Source organism: Mixophyes fleayi, chromosome 2 (assembly GCF_038048845.1).
Source record: "Mixophyes fleayi isolate aMixFle1 chromosome 2, aMixFle1.hap1, whole genome shotgun sequence".
Taxonomy (NCBI): Eukaryota; Metazoa; Chordata; class Amphibia; order Anura; family Limnodynastidae; genus Mixophyes; species Mixophyes fleayi.
Window position 1 is genome coordinate 258,921,196 of NC_134403.1, and position 19,512 is coordinate 258,940,707.

The 19,512-nt window shown below is 38.7% G+C and overlaps 1 protein-coding gene across 6 annotated transcripts in view; it reads left to right on the forward strand.

Annotated features, from left to right (window-relative positions):
• The window catches only part of FOXP4 (forkhead box P4), a 37,576-nt gene extending 21,247 nt beyond the window's left edge, over nt 1–16,329 (forward strand). The window contains exons 3-17 of one of the 6 annotated variants that reach the window (XM_075195985.1): nt 259–348; nt 438–560; nt 1,214–1,327; nt 2,754–2,904; nt 3,089–3,281; nt 3,664–3,771; nt 5,421–5,508; nt 6,451–6,534; nt 6,676–6,877; nt 7,587–7,663; nt 7,760–7,861; nt 9,064–9,185; nt 12,931–12,997; nt 13,287–13,459; nt 13,688–16,329. In XM_075195985.1, the coding sequence (XP_075052086.1) occupies nt 259–348; nt 438–560; nt 1,214–1,327; nt 2,754–2,904; nt 3,089–3,281; nt 3,664–3,771; nt 5,421–5,508; nt 6,451–6,534; nt 6,676–6,877; nt 7,587–7,663; nt 7,760–7,861; nt 9,064–9,185; nt 12,931–12,997; nt 13,287–13,459; nt 13,688–13,823 (1,830 nt within the window). In that variant the 3' untranslated portion in view covers nt 13,824–16,329. Of the gene's footprint in view, nt 1–258; nt 349–437; nt 561–1,213; nt 1,328–2,738; nt 2,905–3,088; nt 3,282–3,663; nt 3,772–5,420; nt 5,509–6,450; nt 6,535–6,675; nt 6,878–7,586; nt 7,664–7,759; nt 7,862–9,063; nt 9,186–12,930; nt 12,998–13,286; nt 13,460–13,687 lie in introns of all 6 variants that reach the window. The other 5 variants (XM_075195984.1, XM_075195986.1, XM_075195987.1 and 2 more) reach the window with 5 other exon arrangements.
• The last annotated feature ends 3,183 nt before the right edge of the window (nt 16,330–19,512 follow it).

Consider the following 19,512-nt stretch of genomic DNA (forward strand, 5'->3'; position numbering starts at 1 on the left):
TCCTGCTTCAGCAGAGATTGGAGATAAAGGGGATGGGTGATTAAAGAAAAATAAACAGTGGCACATTAAGAAAAGGAAGGGGGGAAGTCATGAGATAAAATGTGTGTGGTCATTAATATAAAAGGAAGTATGATACCAGTAAACGAGATTTAATTTGTTAAAATCAAATGAAAGTTAAAGCAGAAGGCAAGTAAATATTTGTTTTCAGGACCTTTGTCTACTATACAGATTGAATTTACGTATTTTTTTATCCTGTAGGCTTTACAGGTGGCAAGGCAGTTTTTGCTTCAGCAAGCGACAGGTCTAAGCTCCCCTAGTAGTACAGATAACAAGCAGACTTCAGTTCAGGTGAGATCCATTGGACAGGTGCATTGCAAGACAATGATGTCTTCTCATGAAGTCGTTGAAATTACATTATTTCCCCATCTTTCTCACAGGTCCCGGTTTCAATGGCCATGATGTCTCCTCAGATGATTACACAGCAACAAATGCAGCAGATTTTGTCCCCAGGACAGCTCCAGGCTGTTCTACAGCAGCAACAAGCGCTAATGTTACAACAGGTGAGTTCTGTCATTGATGTTGAGGAGAAAGAAATGGGACACGTTTGGGCTTATAACATTACATTGCTAGGCATCAGGAGCACAGTCCCTAAATCTCTGGTTCATTTTTCTCTTTTTTTTGTTTTTGTTTTTTTGTTGTTGCTTTAATTAATAACTTATTTGATGTAGTTACAATGTTACACAATACAAATACCTGTATACACTATACTATACCTGTGCTTTACAGACATTCCCTCTTTTTATTAGTGTGCATGGGGTGAGCACTACAAATAGGGTGATCTCAATTATGGGGCCAGGCCTGGATCTATTGGTACTTTTTGTTCATTGTTCTGTATGGTTTCACCCTGTATAGTCTACTGTTAGTACTGTGTGCGGCGCTGCGGATACCTTGTGGCGCCTAACAAATAAATGATAATAATATTAATAATCTCTCGGCAGCCTAATAACACCCATGTTTAACACTATAGAACACATTATAATTGGATCCTACAAGTGTATTTATAATTAGTCTCTAAAATTGTCAAAAGACACAATCTCCATGAAAATTATTTTGTTGATGTAGAATAAGGTTACACCCAGCTGAAATCCACATTTTCAAAATGTATGATTTAGGGTGTTGTACTTGGCTACATACATCTTCAATAACGTTTCAGCCATTGCTTCCTTCTTTATCTTGGCAGCTGCAGGAATATTACAAAAAGCAGCAAGAGCAATTACACCTCCAATTACTCTCCCAGCAACAGGCAGGGAAACATCAGCTCAAAGAGGTGAGTAACCTGCAAGTAGATTACACCTCATTCTGGTGTCCCCCAACTAATCCATCAGATTATATTTATTCACTTGCCAATGGTTTCATGTGGGGGGGAAATGCCATTTCAAGGGTAGTATCATCTTGCTGAATGTAATAACATGCTCAGGGGCTTCAATGAAGTTGCCAGTCTGTTATTTGAATTTTAGAATCGATCAAACCTGGATGCATTGAATGGATTTTAATCTGATGCAATCCAAACATTTATATGAATACAAGTCTGTGTTTAATTTGTATCTAAAAAAAAAAGTAAAGTACGGTGTGCCAGATCGAATATATATCCATAAATGTCATTGTCAAAGACATTGCCGTCTGTACTGGCCACAGTAGGCCAATATGTTTTTGTTTTACATGTAATTGGGAAGATATTGGAGGGTCGTGATAGACCACAATATGCCAAAATTGAAATTTTCAGATATAAACATGGAGATAAAATACATTTTTCAGTGTCTACGTGACGTTCCACCACAGCTTTGTTAAATGTAAAGTATCACCTCCCCACTCCATACTACAGCATACTTGGGATACAGTGCCTGTGGGATCTTATGCAGGTCAGAAGGTGACTCTGAGTTTTGTGACACCTTGGTCCCTGAGTATTAATCAACCAATCCACAAACCATAGTCATACTGCCTACTTATTTAGAGAAGTACAACTCTCCTAACATGGCAGACTGCTACAGCGGAGTGAAAGGGAGCACGGAGGACATATTTTGTTAAGTGTAAACACAAAACCTATTTGATGTATATTTTTAGCTCCATAATACATACCCATTGCTATAAATTAATGTCAAATAGTGGCTTTACTTACTTTCTAGTACATATTATTATATAGTAATATCCCCATAAAACAACATGGATTTATGAAAGACCTTGTGTAAAACAAATCTACTTTTAATTTATGAGGAAGTAAATAGAAAATTAGATAGTGAGTTGGGTGTAGATGTATATTTATGTTTTGCAAAAGTATTTGACACTGTGTCTATGCCCCTACAATCCCTGTGTTAGATGGTTACAAGGGAATGTAAGTAGTCTAGCTTCAGTTGATCCATCCGTCTACCTCTTTTATATACAAGATTTGCTTGTATATGAGGGATTGTCTTTGAGCATAATGCCATTTATTGCACTAGTAATTACAGTGCCCACTGCTAGGCCCCAAGCCTAAGTGGTCCGTTCTTGTAATGTTTATTATTAAGTTCGCTAGGTGTTTTATGGTATTGTTAAATATACAGGAAATCCTGGTTTTTACATGACTTACTTGTACCTAGAGATGAGTATTATGTATGTATCAATATCAGAATATCTCAGTTGCTGGTGTAGTCTTGTATAAAGTTTTTTTTGTTCCTCAGCCTTCTTTCTGCTCATGTACTTAGATCTCTGCTTTACAGCCTGCATTGGGGAATAAACAGCTAGCGTTCCAGCAACAGCTTTTACAGATGCAGCAGCTGCAACAACAGCACTTGCTAAACCTACAGAGACAGAGCCTGATAGGACTGCAGCCAGGGCAAGGATCAGTGACCTTGCCAGGCCTCCCGCAAGGTGAGTGTTGATGTCAGTACATATAAAAAAGATACCATACCTGTTTTTTCAATGTGTTGACAACCATATGTATACAGTACATATGAGAAATATAACACACAGCCAGCATTAAAGGATGTATTGCAAGCTAGGATGTCTTTGATTTGCAGATTAACTTATAGATGATTTTGGCATCTCTTCCTAGCGGTATCACCATCAGATCTGCAGCAACTCTTGAAGGAGATGAGTAGCAATCAAGAGGATTCCAGCAAGCAGGACAGTGTTGAACTAAGTACTACAATCACTACCTCATACCCATCTACCAAGGTGTCCCCTGCCACTGTTTACCCCTCTTTACCCAATGGGCAAAGTGCTCTACAGACCATACGCCGGGACAGGCAAGTGCTAGCTATCTCTTAAAAGTAAAGTTAATTTTACAGTATTCTCACAGTATTATGCTTGATTCTATGCCTTGCTATCTATAATCTACCGTAGGAACAGATATAACAATCTTCTATTCCTACTTTTCATATTAATTTTGACGATCTCCCTTTTAACTACGTGTTGAGGGTCAAGCCTCTATTCAGGTGTTTAAACTTGTTCATATTTCTGCACCTATGATAGGTTGCCATAAGCTTGGTCTTTAGTGCGTGATCCATTCCCACCAAGTAAACAGGCATCAGGAACACACATATTTGAGCAAAGTGTTATCTTTCTCTGACTGCGCTGCTTTCTTTCTGACCACAATGTACTTTTCTCACCCATTCTTTCTTTCTGCAGCTCGTCGCATTATGAGATGCCTCCAAGTTCACATCCTCTGTATGGACATGGTGAATGCCGGTGGCCAGGCTGTGAGGCTCTATGTGAGGATATGGGACAGTTTATCAAGTTAGTATCAACTGTCTATTTTTACATTTGTGTGTTTACATTACTTGTAGCACATAAAATGTGGTTGTTTTTCAGAGGTTTGTTTATTACAAGGCATATTTTTCCTAGTGATTAATTTTACTAAATTTGTTTAATAATACCTGAGCATATAACATTTTGTGGACAGAGAGCCACACTTTTATTTTTTGCATACTTGTTTTTATTATTACCATGTGGGAACTTCCATGCTTCTTAGCCAAGGTAAAGAAAGATATCAACCAAAGGCTGCAATAAAACACTGCTCCTAATGGGATGCTAATATAATGTAAAATTATTGGATTCTCTTAAGCAATACATTAATGAATGAGTAGCTCTATAAAATGTATTTTTGTGAATAACTAGCATTCCAACATAATGTCCCTTCAAGCATACTGAACATACCAGCCATGCATTCTGAACATTAGAAAAGTACTGTGCAAGAAAAATATAATATCTATATTAGGCTTTAAAAATTCAGAATATTTACCTAATTTAGAGATCCATCCAACTCAAAATTTGCATTGTTTCTACATCCGTCTTATGACAGTGTTACTAATAAATGCAAAAGTTGCATTTCCATGTAAAATGTAAACACTTCCACATTCGTTGTTTATCCCTTTAAAAATCTGGTTGGAATCTTCTTTCCTACAGTAGTCCAAATGGAAATGACAAATAAGTAATCCAAACAGGAAGCAACTATAAATATTATATAGTTGCAATGCTAATGACTGAAGCACTGTCAGCTGGAGAGATCAATGCACAGCCAATCAGAAGCGGCTAGATAGTGCTGCAAGTGGTTTCATCATGACTTATCATTACACCAGGGGGTAAATGTATGAATCTCCGGATTCTTCATCTCCGGCGTGTTCAGCCTCTTCAGCGCTTAAATTTAAAGCGGCGCTGCATTGTAAAGGGAAACTTCCCTTTACAATGCAACGCCGCTTTAAATTTAAGCGCTGAAGAGGCTGAACATGCCGGAGATGAAGAATCCGGAGATTCATACATTTACCCCCAGGTCTCCATTACCTGCATTTCCTAACAAGCATGTCTGGGGATGCATCAAAGTCTAAGTAGGTCTTTTCTCCAAGAGGCATGCTAAACTGATGTGTACATCCCATTACTGTACTCTATTGACACTTGCCTACCTTTCCAGTAGTAAGGGGCCACAAGTCTAAGATACTAACATGTACATACTGATGTATTTTGGTGAGCACATAAATTGATGTATGTCCAACACTAAATGAGGCCCTTGCATTACAACCATTTTCTCAGCTGAGGACAATGGAATTCGTGTGACCTGATTGATCCACACAATATATTTATTGTATTGCTAAGTAAATGTAGTGTTTTGATATTACTACCGTTAAAATGATATAGTCCTACATCTGTATCTTTTATACTTTAAAATTAAGGTTAGCCTTCTTTGTAACAGAAGGTATTCACATGGTCATAGCTAGTTTATAGCAACTGGGGCTATCGTACTGAATTAATTAATAAGGCTTAAACTGTAGCCTCGAAACTCGACAGCAAACTAGGCAATGTACTGTAAAACTGCATTTTCAAGACTAACTCTTAAACACTACAATGGCAGCACTATACTTTTAACCATTCGTGTTTTGTGGACTATGCAGACATCTGAACACCGAACATGCGCTGGATGATCGTAGCACAGCACAGTGCCGAGTACAGATGCAGGTTGTGCAGCAACTGGAGATACAGGTGACTGTCAGAGGCTGAGGTTTAGACCTCAACCATGTTTGCTTATTATGGATGAAATAGACCAGTAGACTATATGGACTTATAGACTATAATTAGGGTTTCCGTTTCCCAGTGTTTAATTTTGGGGGTACTCTGGGTTTATAACTGTTTGTTTTTTTTGTTTTCTGTTGACATGCAAAAATTAGTGTTTTGTAGTGTTAAGGAAATGCATATATAATAGAAAAATAGAAACAGGAGAGTGGATGAAGGAACTAGGTAAGGAAAGAGGATGTTGGGTCACAGGCTGCAAGTGTCACAGGAGAGAGATGAGATTCCCAAAGGAGATGGAACTAGGTGAGGGAGGTGCAGGAGGAGAGAGAGAAGGTCCCAAGGGAGATGGAACTGTGAGAGTGGCAGGCAAAAGGAACAGAGTAAAATAAATGTAGTATCCATGTATCTCTATATAGCATTGTAATGTTCCACCTTTCATTGTCTCCTTTATTTCATCATCTGTCTTTTTCTCTCTGCCTTACTTACCTGTCTCTCATATTTCTCTCTGCTGGATCTGTTTCTTCTCACCATGTGAGTGGAAGGTCGTCTTCACCATGCTGCTCCTCGTGCCTCACAGATTAAGCTGCACCAGCTTGGGAAGCAGCGTGGTGAAGTTTTTGTGCTGATCTGCTGCACATGCAGCAGATTGAGCTTCACCGAGGAATTGGATTTCTGGCCCTAAGAGGGCTTTTTGGTGTTAACTGCTAGTTATCACTATTTGTTTACAGTTTTATTTGTGTATTAATTTTGTAGCATAGTCTTACGTTTTTTATAATACAAATTGCATGACATTTTTTGTAATTGAATTTGCAGTTTTCACCGTGCAGATGATTAAAATGATCCTTGCTTGTATTTGTAATGCTAAATTTGATTTACCGATTATATTGGACTAATAAATCGTTTCTATGCTAGCTGGCAAAAGAGAGTGAACGGTTACAGGCCATGATGACACATCTCCACATGAGACCATCAGAACCAAAGCACTTCAATCAACCAGTGAGTCACATCCTCTTCTGAACCACTATCTTATATCTTTTTTAAAATGTGCCTTTTCTTCAGTTATTACCTGTCATTGGCTGAATACCTGTTCCTCTTTTATTTATTCATTTTTATTTTTTTGGTTTTATCATCTTCCAGCTCAACCTGGTCTCCAGCGCATCCCTTACCAAAATGTCCCCAGACACCTACCCTGATGGCTTACCTCAACCTCCAACCTCTGCAACAGCCCCCATCACTCCAATGAGAGCAGGCACATCTGTGATTAGCTCGTCAAGCCTGTCTAGCCTTGGTCCAGTGCGAAGAAGGATAGTGGACAAGTTTTGCACCCCAATATCCTCAGGTGAAGGCTATTTAGTCCAAACCTTCACATGTCTTACTTAGCACTTAGGCCTACCTAGTGCCACTAATTACTTTCCTTTTTTTTTCCATCTAAAACAAAAATGAATTGCAGTATGCCCTACATGATGGCACTATTCACCAAATAATACAAAGTGGTGCAGGACATTAAAATAAATTTCACTAAGGTCACCACAACACATAAAACACAAGTTGCTTTTAAAATGTATTCATAAAATACAAGAATATGTATTGAAGATTATGTAGTAAATATTTTTTCTTATCCCCATAAGACTTCATTTACAGTTAAGTAAGCCTATAGAAAGTAAGTGCAGTGAGCCTTTCAGAGTGTAAAGTGGATAGTTAAAAAACACAACAGTCTGTTTTCATGTACAAAACATGGTTACATACAATGTCAATCAACTTGGGCACTTTTGCAGAAACAGTTGTAAATTTAAGATGACATTTCTTATTAGATGAGCTTTTATGTTTAGTTGCACTTTAAACTGATAATACAAAGACTCTGTTTATTTGCCTTTAAACAAAATGCATGGAGATGCAACAGTCTCTCACTCTCTATTTAATAGTTTTATTCTGCTAGATTGTGCTTGTTTTGTTGTGGTCAGCTGTATGTCTTCCATTACATTCACAGCCTTCTTTACCTCTTGTTACAATTGTGCACTCACTTCTCTATATGTCCTTCTGTCTTTTAGAGCTTGCTCAGAATCATGAGTTTTATAAAAATGCTGAAGTCCGCCCACCCTTCACATATGCCTCTCTCATCCGCCAGGTAACAGCTCAGAAAGATGAGAGATGGGGATCATTAAGCAACTTTCTGGTGGAATATTTTAAATATTTAACCCACCTTTTGATAATTTCTTAACAGGCTATTCTAGACACGCCAGACAGGCAGCTGACTCTAAATGAGATCTACAATTGGTTTACTCGCATGTTTGCGTATTTTCGCCGAAACACAGCAACATGGAAGGTAAGGAAGAACAAGTTTACTGTAAATATTTGTATCTGTCATATGCCCCACTGCCTTCCATGTTGTCACTGTCTAATGAAAGGGGTTGAGGCCTATCCATGTATGGTAAATGTAAGCAACACAGTACTATTGCAATAATTAATATCACTAATGAAGTATTCTATGTTGTTCTTGTCATTTCTATGGATACATGTGATTTTCCAGAAAAAAAGGAACATTATTTATTTTTTAAATGTATTTTATATAAAGCAGTATATTCCATATGGCCCTTTTTGCCAAGTACTTGACAGATCCGAGTACTTGACAAGAATTTTCTTTATTCAAATATTCCTTGCTGATGCTTAGCAATCGCTATATCGTTTTTTGGGTGATTTGGCAACTGATCTATGTACTGTTGTAGTTTCGGCAGGCTAAGCAGTATGATAATAAACACTTGTGGGAACATAAACTTTCTCTATAAATTAAAACATATTTTGCAGATTTAACCAGTCAGTGCTTTGCTAAAGTTAATTTTATGTCATTCTAAAGTGGTGTTGTTATTAGTTACCACTAGGTATATTAAACAGTATGTACAACTTCTGGGGACTTATTTTTGGAGGTTTTATTTCAGTAAATGTGTTTTATTTTGTTATTTTGCTTGATTATTATAAAGTTTTGATTTTTTTTCCTCGTGATCTATCTAGTGTATTCATTTGTCCTTCCCTCGCTCTCATTTTTTCTCTCCCTCCCAATCTGTCTGAGCTCTGCTTGCCTGACCCCTTTCTGACCTTTCAAATTGCTGTTAATGTTTTAGCCTAACGAATTAGTCTCTCATCTTCAGCCAGGGCTTAGAATGAGAGAAGGGGGCGCTGCTTTGAAATTGGGGTCATATAATTTGTGTGTGGGAGCATCAGGAAAGGGTGGTGATATGTACATGCTAATATTAACTCCTTGGTAATCAAAATTGCATAGGCATCAGCTTGTGAGACTCTTTTTAATATACTTGGTTAAATTAGAAGCAAATTAGTTTGCGTTAAGAAGGAACAATGATTCATGTAGGCTGCCTGCTCACTGTCAAGATGGCTCTGTGGTGTAAATTAACCCATGCTTGACAAGCTGTAAATGAAAAATAATTTTGTCTTTTTATTTGGACAATGCATGGCATTAAACTGAAGCAGGTGATGATAATATGAACATTTACAAAATCATTCACTCTTCTACAGAATGCAGTTCGCCACAACCTTAGCTTGCACAAATGCTTTGTGCGTGTGGAGAACGTGAAAGGCGCCGTATGGACAGTGGATGAGCTGGAATACCAAAAGAGGAGACCACCAAAGATGACCGGGTATATTCTTAGAAAGCAGACCCATTTAATGTTAGCAAAATTGAGGTATCAATATTAGGAGCATACATTTAGTGGAAGTGGCCATATTAAATGTGTACAGTAGGGATCAGATCACTACATGAAAGTAGAATGCATGTGTATAAATGTTGAAAAAAAAAAAAGGAACTGAATGGATGAATATAATAGAACAGACATAACTCATTAGCTCTTTTTTTTTTTAAAAAAAAACTTTATTTCATCACTTTTACAGAATTTGTGATGCAATTTGGCAAAATGTGACTCGAAAACTCTTAAAGGACTTCTAAACATAAGTTGCCTTATATAAAACTGCTTAATTAAACAGCCAAACTAATACAATAGGAAAGTTTTCCTAATGTTTGACACTCTATTTATATTTGCTGTGTATAGGCAGTAAACAAAAGATGGAAACAACAATATAAAGTCACTTTAATTTTTGCATAGAGTACTGTTCCCTGGCTGATGGTGGTGGAAAATGCTGTCACAGGTGGTGTTGGGGAGTATCTCAGAAATGCTCCATTTGGTTTAGATCTGGTGACTGGGAAGGCTATGACACATGGATACTATTAATGTCATGCTCAACAAACCATTGTGCGACCACACCTGCTCTGTGAAAGGGGGCATTGTCACCTTGTAAGACTTCCTTACCATCAGCCAAGAAATACTGCAACATGGGGAAAAGATAATCGCTTCTTCATGGTACTGAGTGATCATCTTTGACTATGCCTTCTAAGTGAATAAGTACACCCAAACCATGCCAGGGAAACTTCTCACAACATTACTTACCATCAGAACCATTCCTTTGAGACAAGCACTTGGGGTTGGAGCGTTCTTTAGAGCGCAAGAACATGATGAAGATTTATATGACCATACCACTTTCCTCCAATCGGTAGTCCATTGCACCACAGAGCTCACAAATATGCATTGTCAGATGTGATGAGCTGTTTATGCTCTGCAACCAGGCTTTGATAACCAGCGTTTTCATTGGACTTTTTTTTTTTAATGAAACTGGCTGCTTGTGGTACAGGTTGAAAGTTTGCATTTATCATATGATCTGCAGTTGCTCACCTGATTTCCATGCAGTTCGTATGAATGTATTCATATCACAGTCCTGGAGTACGTGCTTTTAGGCACTGCTGCCCTTTGCTGATGGTGGTTTTCCCCTCAGATCTCCATGCCGATAGCAACTTTGGATAACATTGTTCTTGAAATATTGGAAAGTTGAGCTGTCTTTGTCACTGAAGCTTCTGCCAAATGCATCCAAGTAATAGCTTCTCTTTCAAAGTCACTGAGGGGTGTCCACTTGTAGCCATGCTAGCCATAATTATAGGCCACCAAGGCAGTTCAGCATTCTTATGCATGACCCTGACATTACTAGGATATCATTTACTTTATTAGTGTCGGAGCCACACCTGCCTGAAAGCCCTTGCTTTTAATATGCGTACTGTCCCAGGTGTTTCCATTTTTGTGTCTACTAACTTTAGTGGAATACAAGCCATAGTACTGTTAATAGACATTTTCTGATGCAATGTGCTTTATTAACCTTACAGGCAGAGGGAGCCTTCTGTTTACAGGGAGGAAAAGAACTTCCCCACCAAATTATATCTAAAATAGTTACCGTCCTTTATAAGCTCTTAAAAATGTTAGATATATTTATGAATGTTTTTAGTGGCTTTTTTTTTTATATCCTTTATATTTTGGGGATTGGTCCTTTTTTAATAAAGGATAATTCCACTAAAAATTGAGCTTTGTGTGGTGTGTACTAAATACAACCCAGTCCCAAAAGCTAACGTGGTGTCCGTTGTTAAGGCTATCCCCTGGTTTTCTGCATTCCCCTCATTTCTCCACTTGTTAATGCACACTACTGCTCGTAGCACGTTGTCATTGGGCATCCAACTGCCTATCTGAAAAAGATTGGTTGTCTGGTACAAGGAGAAACCAATGATGTCTGTCAACCTGGTCTTTTGTCAGTTTTGAGTGCAATAATTAGCATTTTTAAGTACAATCTCATTTTGCTCAGTGTTTGAACATTGACTGAGATGCCTTAGATATTTGTTATATCTAGCACCCTTACCCATGATGGTTAAGTGTTTACTTTGTATTGTAATTTGAAGCAGTGGATCAAGAAATACACCATTAGCCATAGCATTGACATACGTTAATTTATTATGCTACACTAATCTCTTAAACCCCGCGGTTCCCAAAGTGTGCGCCGCGGCTCCCAGGGGTGCCACGGTGCTGTCACAGAGGTGCCGCGGGCCAGCCATAGAAAAAACAAACAACACATAAACTTACCAATCCGCGTGGCGCCGGGACCCAGTATCCTCCTCTCTCACGCAGCTTGCGTGAGAGAGGAGGATGCTATGTACCGGCGCCGCGCGGATTGGTAAGTTTATGTGTTGTTTGTTTTTTTCTATGGCTGGCGCGGGGCAGAGTGAAAGGGAGCGTGAAAGAGGGCAGAGGATGGGGACATTGTGACAGAGGAGAAGGACAGCGTGAGAGAGGGCAGAGGAGGGGGACATCGTGACAGGTGCCTTGAAAAAATTATGGAGACTCTAAGGGTGCCGCGAACTGCAAGAGTTTGGGAACCACTGTCTTAACCAATAATAATGTAGCAACTGTATTTCCTGCTAATAAAAAATAATAATAATGGTAACATTTATCTAATTCATAATTTCATAAAATTAAGTTTAAAAAAAGCATTTTATGCTACTTTGGCAATAACAATCCTCAAATAGCAAACCTCCTTCTGTCACACATATATTAATTAGAAAACACAATTATTACACTTTTACTATAGAAGTGTGTCTGCAGAAATGTTTTGTGATGGCACAAAAAGGATTATGAACTCTGACATAGGAACCTGGTGCAAAAATATAAATATGCAAATGAGGAAAATAGCTTGCGTTTCTTTATTATTTTGTGATTCAGTGTGTTACCTATAGTTGACATCACACATCAACATTGTACAGATTTGCTCTACATTGTAGCATAGACTTGTGATTCAGTCCTATTCTTTAACATAGAACCTTCTTAATTCGCAACAAAAATAATAGCGCCAGTGCAGTTTAATAGAGTAGGTGCATCAGCAGGTGCATATGAATAAAATGCCATCATACCATAAATCATCCATTTGTAAATGTACATTTGTGGTAGGCAACCTGATACATTTCAGGTTCTGCATGATTAATACTGTTGTGTGGTGGATGGGGATGTACCATAAAGCAAGTTCAGTAGTCAACAGATGTCACACCAGCAGATGTAACACCAAGCACTCCCAGCAGGTGGCAGCATAGATACATGTCTTCAATACTGCACAGAAAATGGTCTCGGTCACAGACTGTGAAGCTGTTGAAATTCACTTTAGCTTTCATTTTACATACCAAGCAGCCTACAGTGTAGTTCTACTTTTTCCAAATATTTCCCACTGCAGTAACCATGGCTAAATTAATTAAATGATGCAAAGTGTGTTTTCTTAAAATCAGTTAATTAATTAGTTCCATATTAATGCAATTAGAATGAAAAAGCAGGTCCATGCTATTATTACAGCAAACATAAGTTGGCATCAATGTGTTCTAGTTAATGTTTCCTATAATATTGGATTCAGGTCAAATATTTTTAGTTGTGTTTTTTTTTTTTTTTTTTTTTTTTTAACACATGCCTTGTGCTGGCTCCAGTTATTCATAAACCGGTCTTATAATGCTTCCACTGCTTTGAATTGCTGCAGGAGCCCAACCCTGGTAAAGAACATGATTTCAGGACTGGGCTATGGGGCCTTAAATGCCAGTTACCAGGTATGATATTTTATTTTGAAATTATATGTTTATATTTATTTGCCTTTTTTTTTTCTTCTGGGTAAAACAAAGGTCCTGTTATGTTCAGTATGGCAAACATTGTGCCATATTCATTGTCATTTAAGGGGTCATTATGGTTTTTTACCTAAAATTAGTAATTGGGTGCATCATATATTTTGGTGGAATCTATCACTGAATGTTTGTAGAAAAGGGGAAAATTACCACTACTTAAAAATTTTGGTAAATTATTTTATTTTTTTGTAAATAATTTTTTACCTTTTTATAACAGTTCTCTATTCCCACCCAGGCTGCACTCGCTGAGAGTAGTTTTCCTCTATTGAATAGCCCTCCACTTCTCAACAGCTCTGGCAGTGGCCTTCACGGTGGACATGATGATGTAACCAGCACCGGAGAGCCTGGAAACAGTAATGGTAGCAGCCCACGCCTGTCCCCCCAATACAGGTAATACTGGTTTCAGAAATTCCTATTCACACATCTGCTCCTGATGAGATATAGATAGATAGATAGATAGATAGATAGATAGATAGATAGATATGGAGATTTCAATATATATCTTTCTATCTATCTCTCTAATTATGTTTGGGTTTCAGGGGAGCTCCATTATCACTTAAGCAATGGATTGGCAATCTCATTTGCTTCACTTAACTATTCTTCTCTTTTCCACTGCAGTCAATCCGTTCATGTCAAAGAAGAACCAGCTGAAGAGGATGTCAGACCTGGCTCTCTCTCAGTCCCCAACCAGAATACAGTGCTGCCAGAAGATCATGACTTGGAACCAGAAACAGCTATGGAAGACTTGCCCTAATAGTTTCAGTATCCAAGAGTTACCTCCCTTGCCCCAAAGTCCAGCACTTCCATCAGAGACCAACTTGACCCTCTACCCCAAACCTTGTTCATTTGAAACTGAAAGAGACATGAACATGGCTAACTACCACCCCTTGGGTCTTCCTCGTTTTTGCAGCACTTCACTTCAGTGACTTATGGACAGAAGAGGGGTCCCATAATATTTTTCTCCCTAAACAGATATGGAATGGGCACTGATTCTTTTTATGGCTGGATATTACCAGGGAGGGGGGAACCACTCCTGTGTTCTTAACCCTTCCTGCACATTATGAGAAGTGTGGACTCCTACAGTTGCCTTTAGGAACATGCCTGGACTACTTCTGTCCCACAATGCATGCAGGACCGGGTGTCCCTCGTCAAGTCCCCTTTACTAGCTCTTTTGTCTGGTCAATTCTGAAGGTACCAAAAACCCAGACTTTTATTTATTTTGCTCTGCTTGTTTTGGATCAATGTTACTGCTGGCATTCCTCACACATACATGTGAGCATATGGTACGTACACTTACAGATGGATGCAGACACATCCAAAAAAAACAACATAAAGCACACATGTACAGTTCAACACACACTAATTTTAGACAAATGCACACATGTGGGACTATGAAGGGCAATGTTGCTTGTGCCTTGGAGGGGATATGTGCACTGCAAAATAGGACAAATGCTGCTTCATATGTGTACAAACTTTGCAACCCATCTGGACTCATCTTGTTTTCAAAATACTTTTACAAATATTTTTTTGTACCTGTGAAATATATTGCTCCATGAATGGTGCACATGAAAGAACAGCAAATTTTGGTTCAGCTCCAAATCGGCTGTTCATGCCCTGTTGTTTTGTTTTTTTGAATAAGAGCCTAGAGTGTCAGTTTATAAGTTACATACGCAAGGCACTTATATGGCTTACTGTGTTATATATAAGTACAGTTTTACATCACAGACAGGATCACTATTAGATTTACGAAACCCATTGCAGTCCACTAAAAAAAAGGATATTATTTGGGACCAATTTTGTTGCATATCATGGAAACAAACATTCCAATTCACAGATATATTAAACATGCCTCATTGTACACATACACATTTCACACCTACTTCCCTAGCACATAGATTGTTTTCAATGAAATGACTTACATACTCCATTTACTTCTACAACAACTGCTTCTTTCTCATGTATATTCTGCCCTGTCACAAAATTACACAGTGCTCCTGTACAAGTGAAGGGCTAGTAGAATGGACCCTCCCTCCTGTGTGCTGCATCCTCCTACCCCTCCCTGACCAAAGATACCTCTTCATGCCAAATAAACCAAAACCACCTCTTACTTTGGCTTTAGGTTCCTGGAACACGGAAGAAAATATGGAGGTCACCCCAAGCCAAAGGTACTAGTGTATCTGCAACAGTCACTGAGACTGTCTCTACCCTTCCCTGCTGGAGCCCGATCTCCCCTCATGCTGTATCTCATCTGTCTGTATACATACACTGTGAGGTTTGGCGTCTGTGTCAATAGTAACCGTCGTGCACTTTGTGCGGAAGTCTGTTGACTGTGAAAAGTTGTACGAGTGGGATTTGTGTGTGTGTGTGTGGTTAGCGAGAATATAAAAAGTATTAAGTTTGATCATGTAGAAGTCCTATAACAGTATGAATGTTGAGTGTGTCACACACATTGATAAGTGTGTGCAGTTACACTCTGTGAGTGTGAGCTTAAGTTGAAGATAGCGTGTTAGTGTTTGGTGAATGTCAAGTGGGTGGGAGTTAAAGTTTGAAGGGTACACACACACAGTGTGTGAGATGTGTAAATGGAACTGTGTATACAACAATGGGTGAGATTATTTACACACTGCAGCCCATACCTTGTGTCCTTTCCTCTGGATCTGGCCTTGTGTTGTCACTATGCTGCTGGTTGGTGGGAGGAGAAAGAGAAGAGGCAGGAATTGTTACCTCATCAGTGCTGTGGTCTCTGTATAAAGGATCCAACACTGTGCCGGCATCACGTGTGCACTTGGTGCAGATTCCTCGTGTACAATAGGTTCTAGGTGCATGAAACAAACATGTATGGACATTGGCATATAAAATGCAATAAATATCATTCTGTCACACATCCTTCTACTTGTGTAAGTGAAGAGAAGTAGTACATCTGTAAAGTTATTTGATATACATCTGTCTGATGATAAAAGACCTTAAATGCACTGCTCAGCAAACACTGACTTGTTTAAACATAGGTATCCTAAAAAATTACTGTAGCGTTTTACTATATATATAACTATATGTATATAAATATCTGTCTTCTATATTGTCATGTACTTATCAACCGTCCATCAGGCCTGAGGTCACTTCTTAACATTTAACCTAGCTTGGCTCTTATGGGCAAATGGTCTTAACTGGAATCACCAATTCCTTATTTTTTTAATGATGGAAAGATACAGACATAGCTGTTAACTATTATAAGCATAATAGATAATACAAACACTACATCATTTTTGTTTTTATCCTTTATTTATAAGGTTTTTTTATATAAAAAAAAATAAAATTAACATTTGTACAGAAAAACATAAAAGTAATGAACATCTAGGTCATCACATGGTGAATATTAAACAAGAAGAAATTCTGTCCTCTTGTATACTGCTTATAGGACTATTTTGTGTTGAATATTGCAAGGATTATAGGGCAGTATTAACAGAGGGCGTTGTACAAGGATATGGAAGGGTAGGGGAATGGGGAAAATAAATACTATCCAAATTAGAAATAAGAATTCATGTGAGTCAATATGTTCCACTGGGCAGAAGAGCTTTTTCTATATTCCTGAGAGTTACAGCATTCTAGCTATGTGGAACCACATTTGAATAGCAATTTGGATACTTGTTGTTCTAATGCAGGATAGGGTTCAGTGAAGTAATACTTGCCAAGAGTGTAAATAATGCTGGCATGGCACAATGTGTGCCAGCAAACAAATCAGAAATGGATGTAATGTATTGTTACTGTGCCCAGGTTTGTGGTGAGGCAGAACAAACCTCAAAAGGCGCACTATGTAAAAATACACGTCACAACCTCCTTTAGAACCACCCATTTCATTAAATAAAACCTCAGTTTTCCTCTAAATACTGTTCAGGTTAGCCTCATTAATGGATTCAATTAATCATGAGAGTGAGGGGACATTGAGAATGTCTTTATTACATGTGGCCTTCTGTGAGTTTGAAGCGTTTTTTTATTTTTTTTTCATTGTGCAAATGCCTTATCCAAAGCTTTAATTAATGTAATTGCTCATTTGTTACTATGCAGAATTAAATCTCACTTTTGCACGGCTCTGCAAAAATAGACTCAATGGTGCTCGTGCCCTGTACTGAGCAAGTAACAGCCATTTCTTCCTGTCAGCTGGTGCAAACACCATACGCTTACAGGCCCACAGCACCACCAAGAGAATTTTGCTCTTGAATCTTGGCCACTTTGTGCATTGTAAATGGTCTCCTCTGTGTACCACTATAAACAGAATCTAACAGGCTTGTTAGAAGTAAATAGTATTTTTTGGTGGTTAGGAAATATATACTGTACTGCCTAATACAAAATTTATTTATACTGAGTTCAGTTAACACACATCTTCCCTGGCTGCTTACTTAAGCCTGCTGTCAAATTTTACTAACGTTCTCCTATATTGCTTTGAACACCCCTGATGTAATATGAGGCACACAATCAGATACAGGAAATACCATACAAGTGATGCATTTCTTCAAACCTGTTGGTTTGTACAGAAGCCACTACTGTGTCATTCTTATTTCATCAAGCACTACCACATGCTTTTGTTTTTTATTATATTATGTCTCTATCCCCATCCATTTATTTCTCGGGGGCAGAGGTGTAGGTCTATATCAACTGCAAATTCCACTCTACCCCAGGCCTCCAGTGCTTAACATCAAATTATATTTTATAAAGAAAAGTCTTTATTGTACCTAAGTGTCACAGCTCTAATGAGCAATATTGTGCTAAGGTACTAAGGGGTGATATAAAGCTGCAACATTTCAGTTTGAGTAGACCAGGCTCCTGTATAAATATGCACAAATGCATGCAGCTCAAATTATGCAAAACAGTTTAGCTGCAAATAACATGGAGTAATTTCAGGAGGTACACAAAGCTACACACAATCAGGTTAGTTTTAACAAATATGCTCTGAACACAAAAATGAAACGGATGTTTTAATGGTAAAGCAAAATTTCATAATGTAACTTGCATGAATACAAAGAAGATAAGAAAAAAAAAAAATTAAACGTACATAACAATAAAGGGAGATATTCAAATAGCAAATATCAAAACCAATAACAGATTGTTGCAGAGCAAACAAGTAAGTAAACATTTGTAACACTAATTATTCAAGACTTTATGACGTTTTAATAACATGAGGTGGGAAGGTGGGGGGGCACTGGACGTCGCCTAAGGGGAGAGAGAGAAAAAACAAAGCGCAGAAGAGAATAATACCCCAATACTCGGGAGGAGGGGACAATTTCAAGAAACAGACCACCTATGAGCTGTTCGCCTAGCAGGGACCATTGGGAATTCATATAACAAAAAGGAGTTTGTGTAGGTGTTGAGGGCTTATAAGTAAAGCCATGGAACCCAAACCTGGTGGAATTTATCATCCTTATCATGTAAATGGCATGTAATCTGTTCCATCTGGGCAATAAACCAGATATAGGAGTGTAAGGACGTCATAGTAGGGGGCTCAACTTGTTTCCATGACTTAGACACTAGGCATCTTGCTGCAGCAAGAATATGGGAAGCTAATTTCGCAGACTTTCGTCATCAATCAGGGGATAACAGGAGAAAGGACCATGGGTCTTTCTGGACAGGACACGGAGGGAGGAGAGGAGGGCACTAACTCGGTCCCAAATGGAGGAAATTTTAGGGCAGGTCCACCAGATATGTAAAAAGATGCCATCTGGCCACAACCCCGCCAACATAACGGAGAACTGGAGGGGAACATTTTAATAAGTTTCTCTGGGGTGTAATACCACCTATAAAATATTATATATGCGTTCTCCTTGACCAAGGTGGAAATGGAGCTGGCAGCAACCTGTTCCCTTATGATCTCCCAGTAGTCCTCCGGGGGGGGGGGGGAGCAGATCCCTCTCCCACTCCCTCTTGTGTCTACCGCTGGGCGGTAAAAGTTCATAGAGAATTAAGCTATAGATATAGTAAATCGTGCCTCTACGCAGGTGTGAGGAGAGACATAAGGTTTCAAAGGGGGAAATAGAGAAGGAGGACCCCGGAGGAGAGAGCCCACAAAGTGCCGAATCTGATAATACTTGTAGAATTTAGGATGGAGATTAGGATACCTAGAACACAGATAATCCCAGGTGACAAAGGCACCTTGATATATTAGATCTCCAGCAAATCAGACACCTGCAGTAGACCAGGCATTACAGAAGGTGGAGGAGAGTCCAGGAGGAAAGGTAGGATTACCCCAAAGAGGTATAATAAGGGGAGAAAGAATCGGGACAATGACCGCAACTAAGAATAATAAAGTGGGGCATCGACGGGTAAGTCGCGATCTAACTTGTTTTGGGAGACCCCATATACTAGAAAGAATTGGGAGTTTAAGATAGGTGGATTCAATGTCAACCCATGACAGCGCCGCGGTGGGGGGGGGGAGTGCAAAGGATGCAACAATC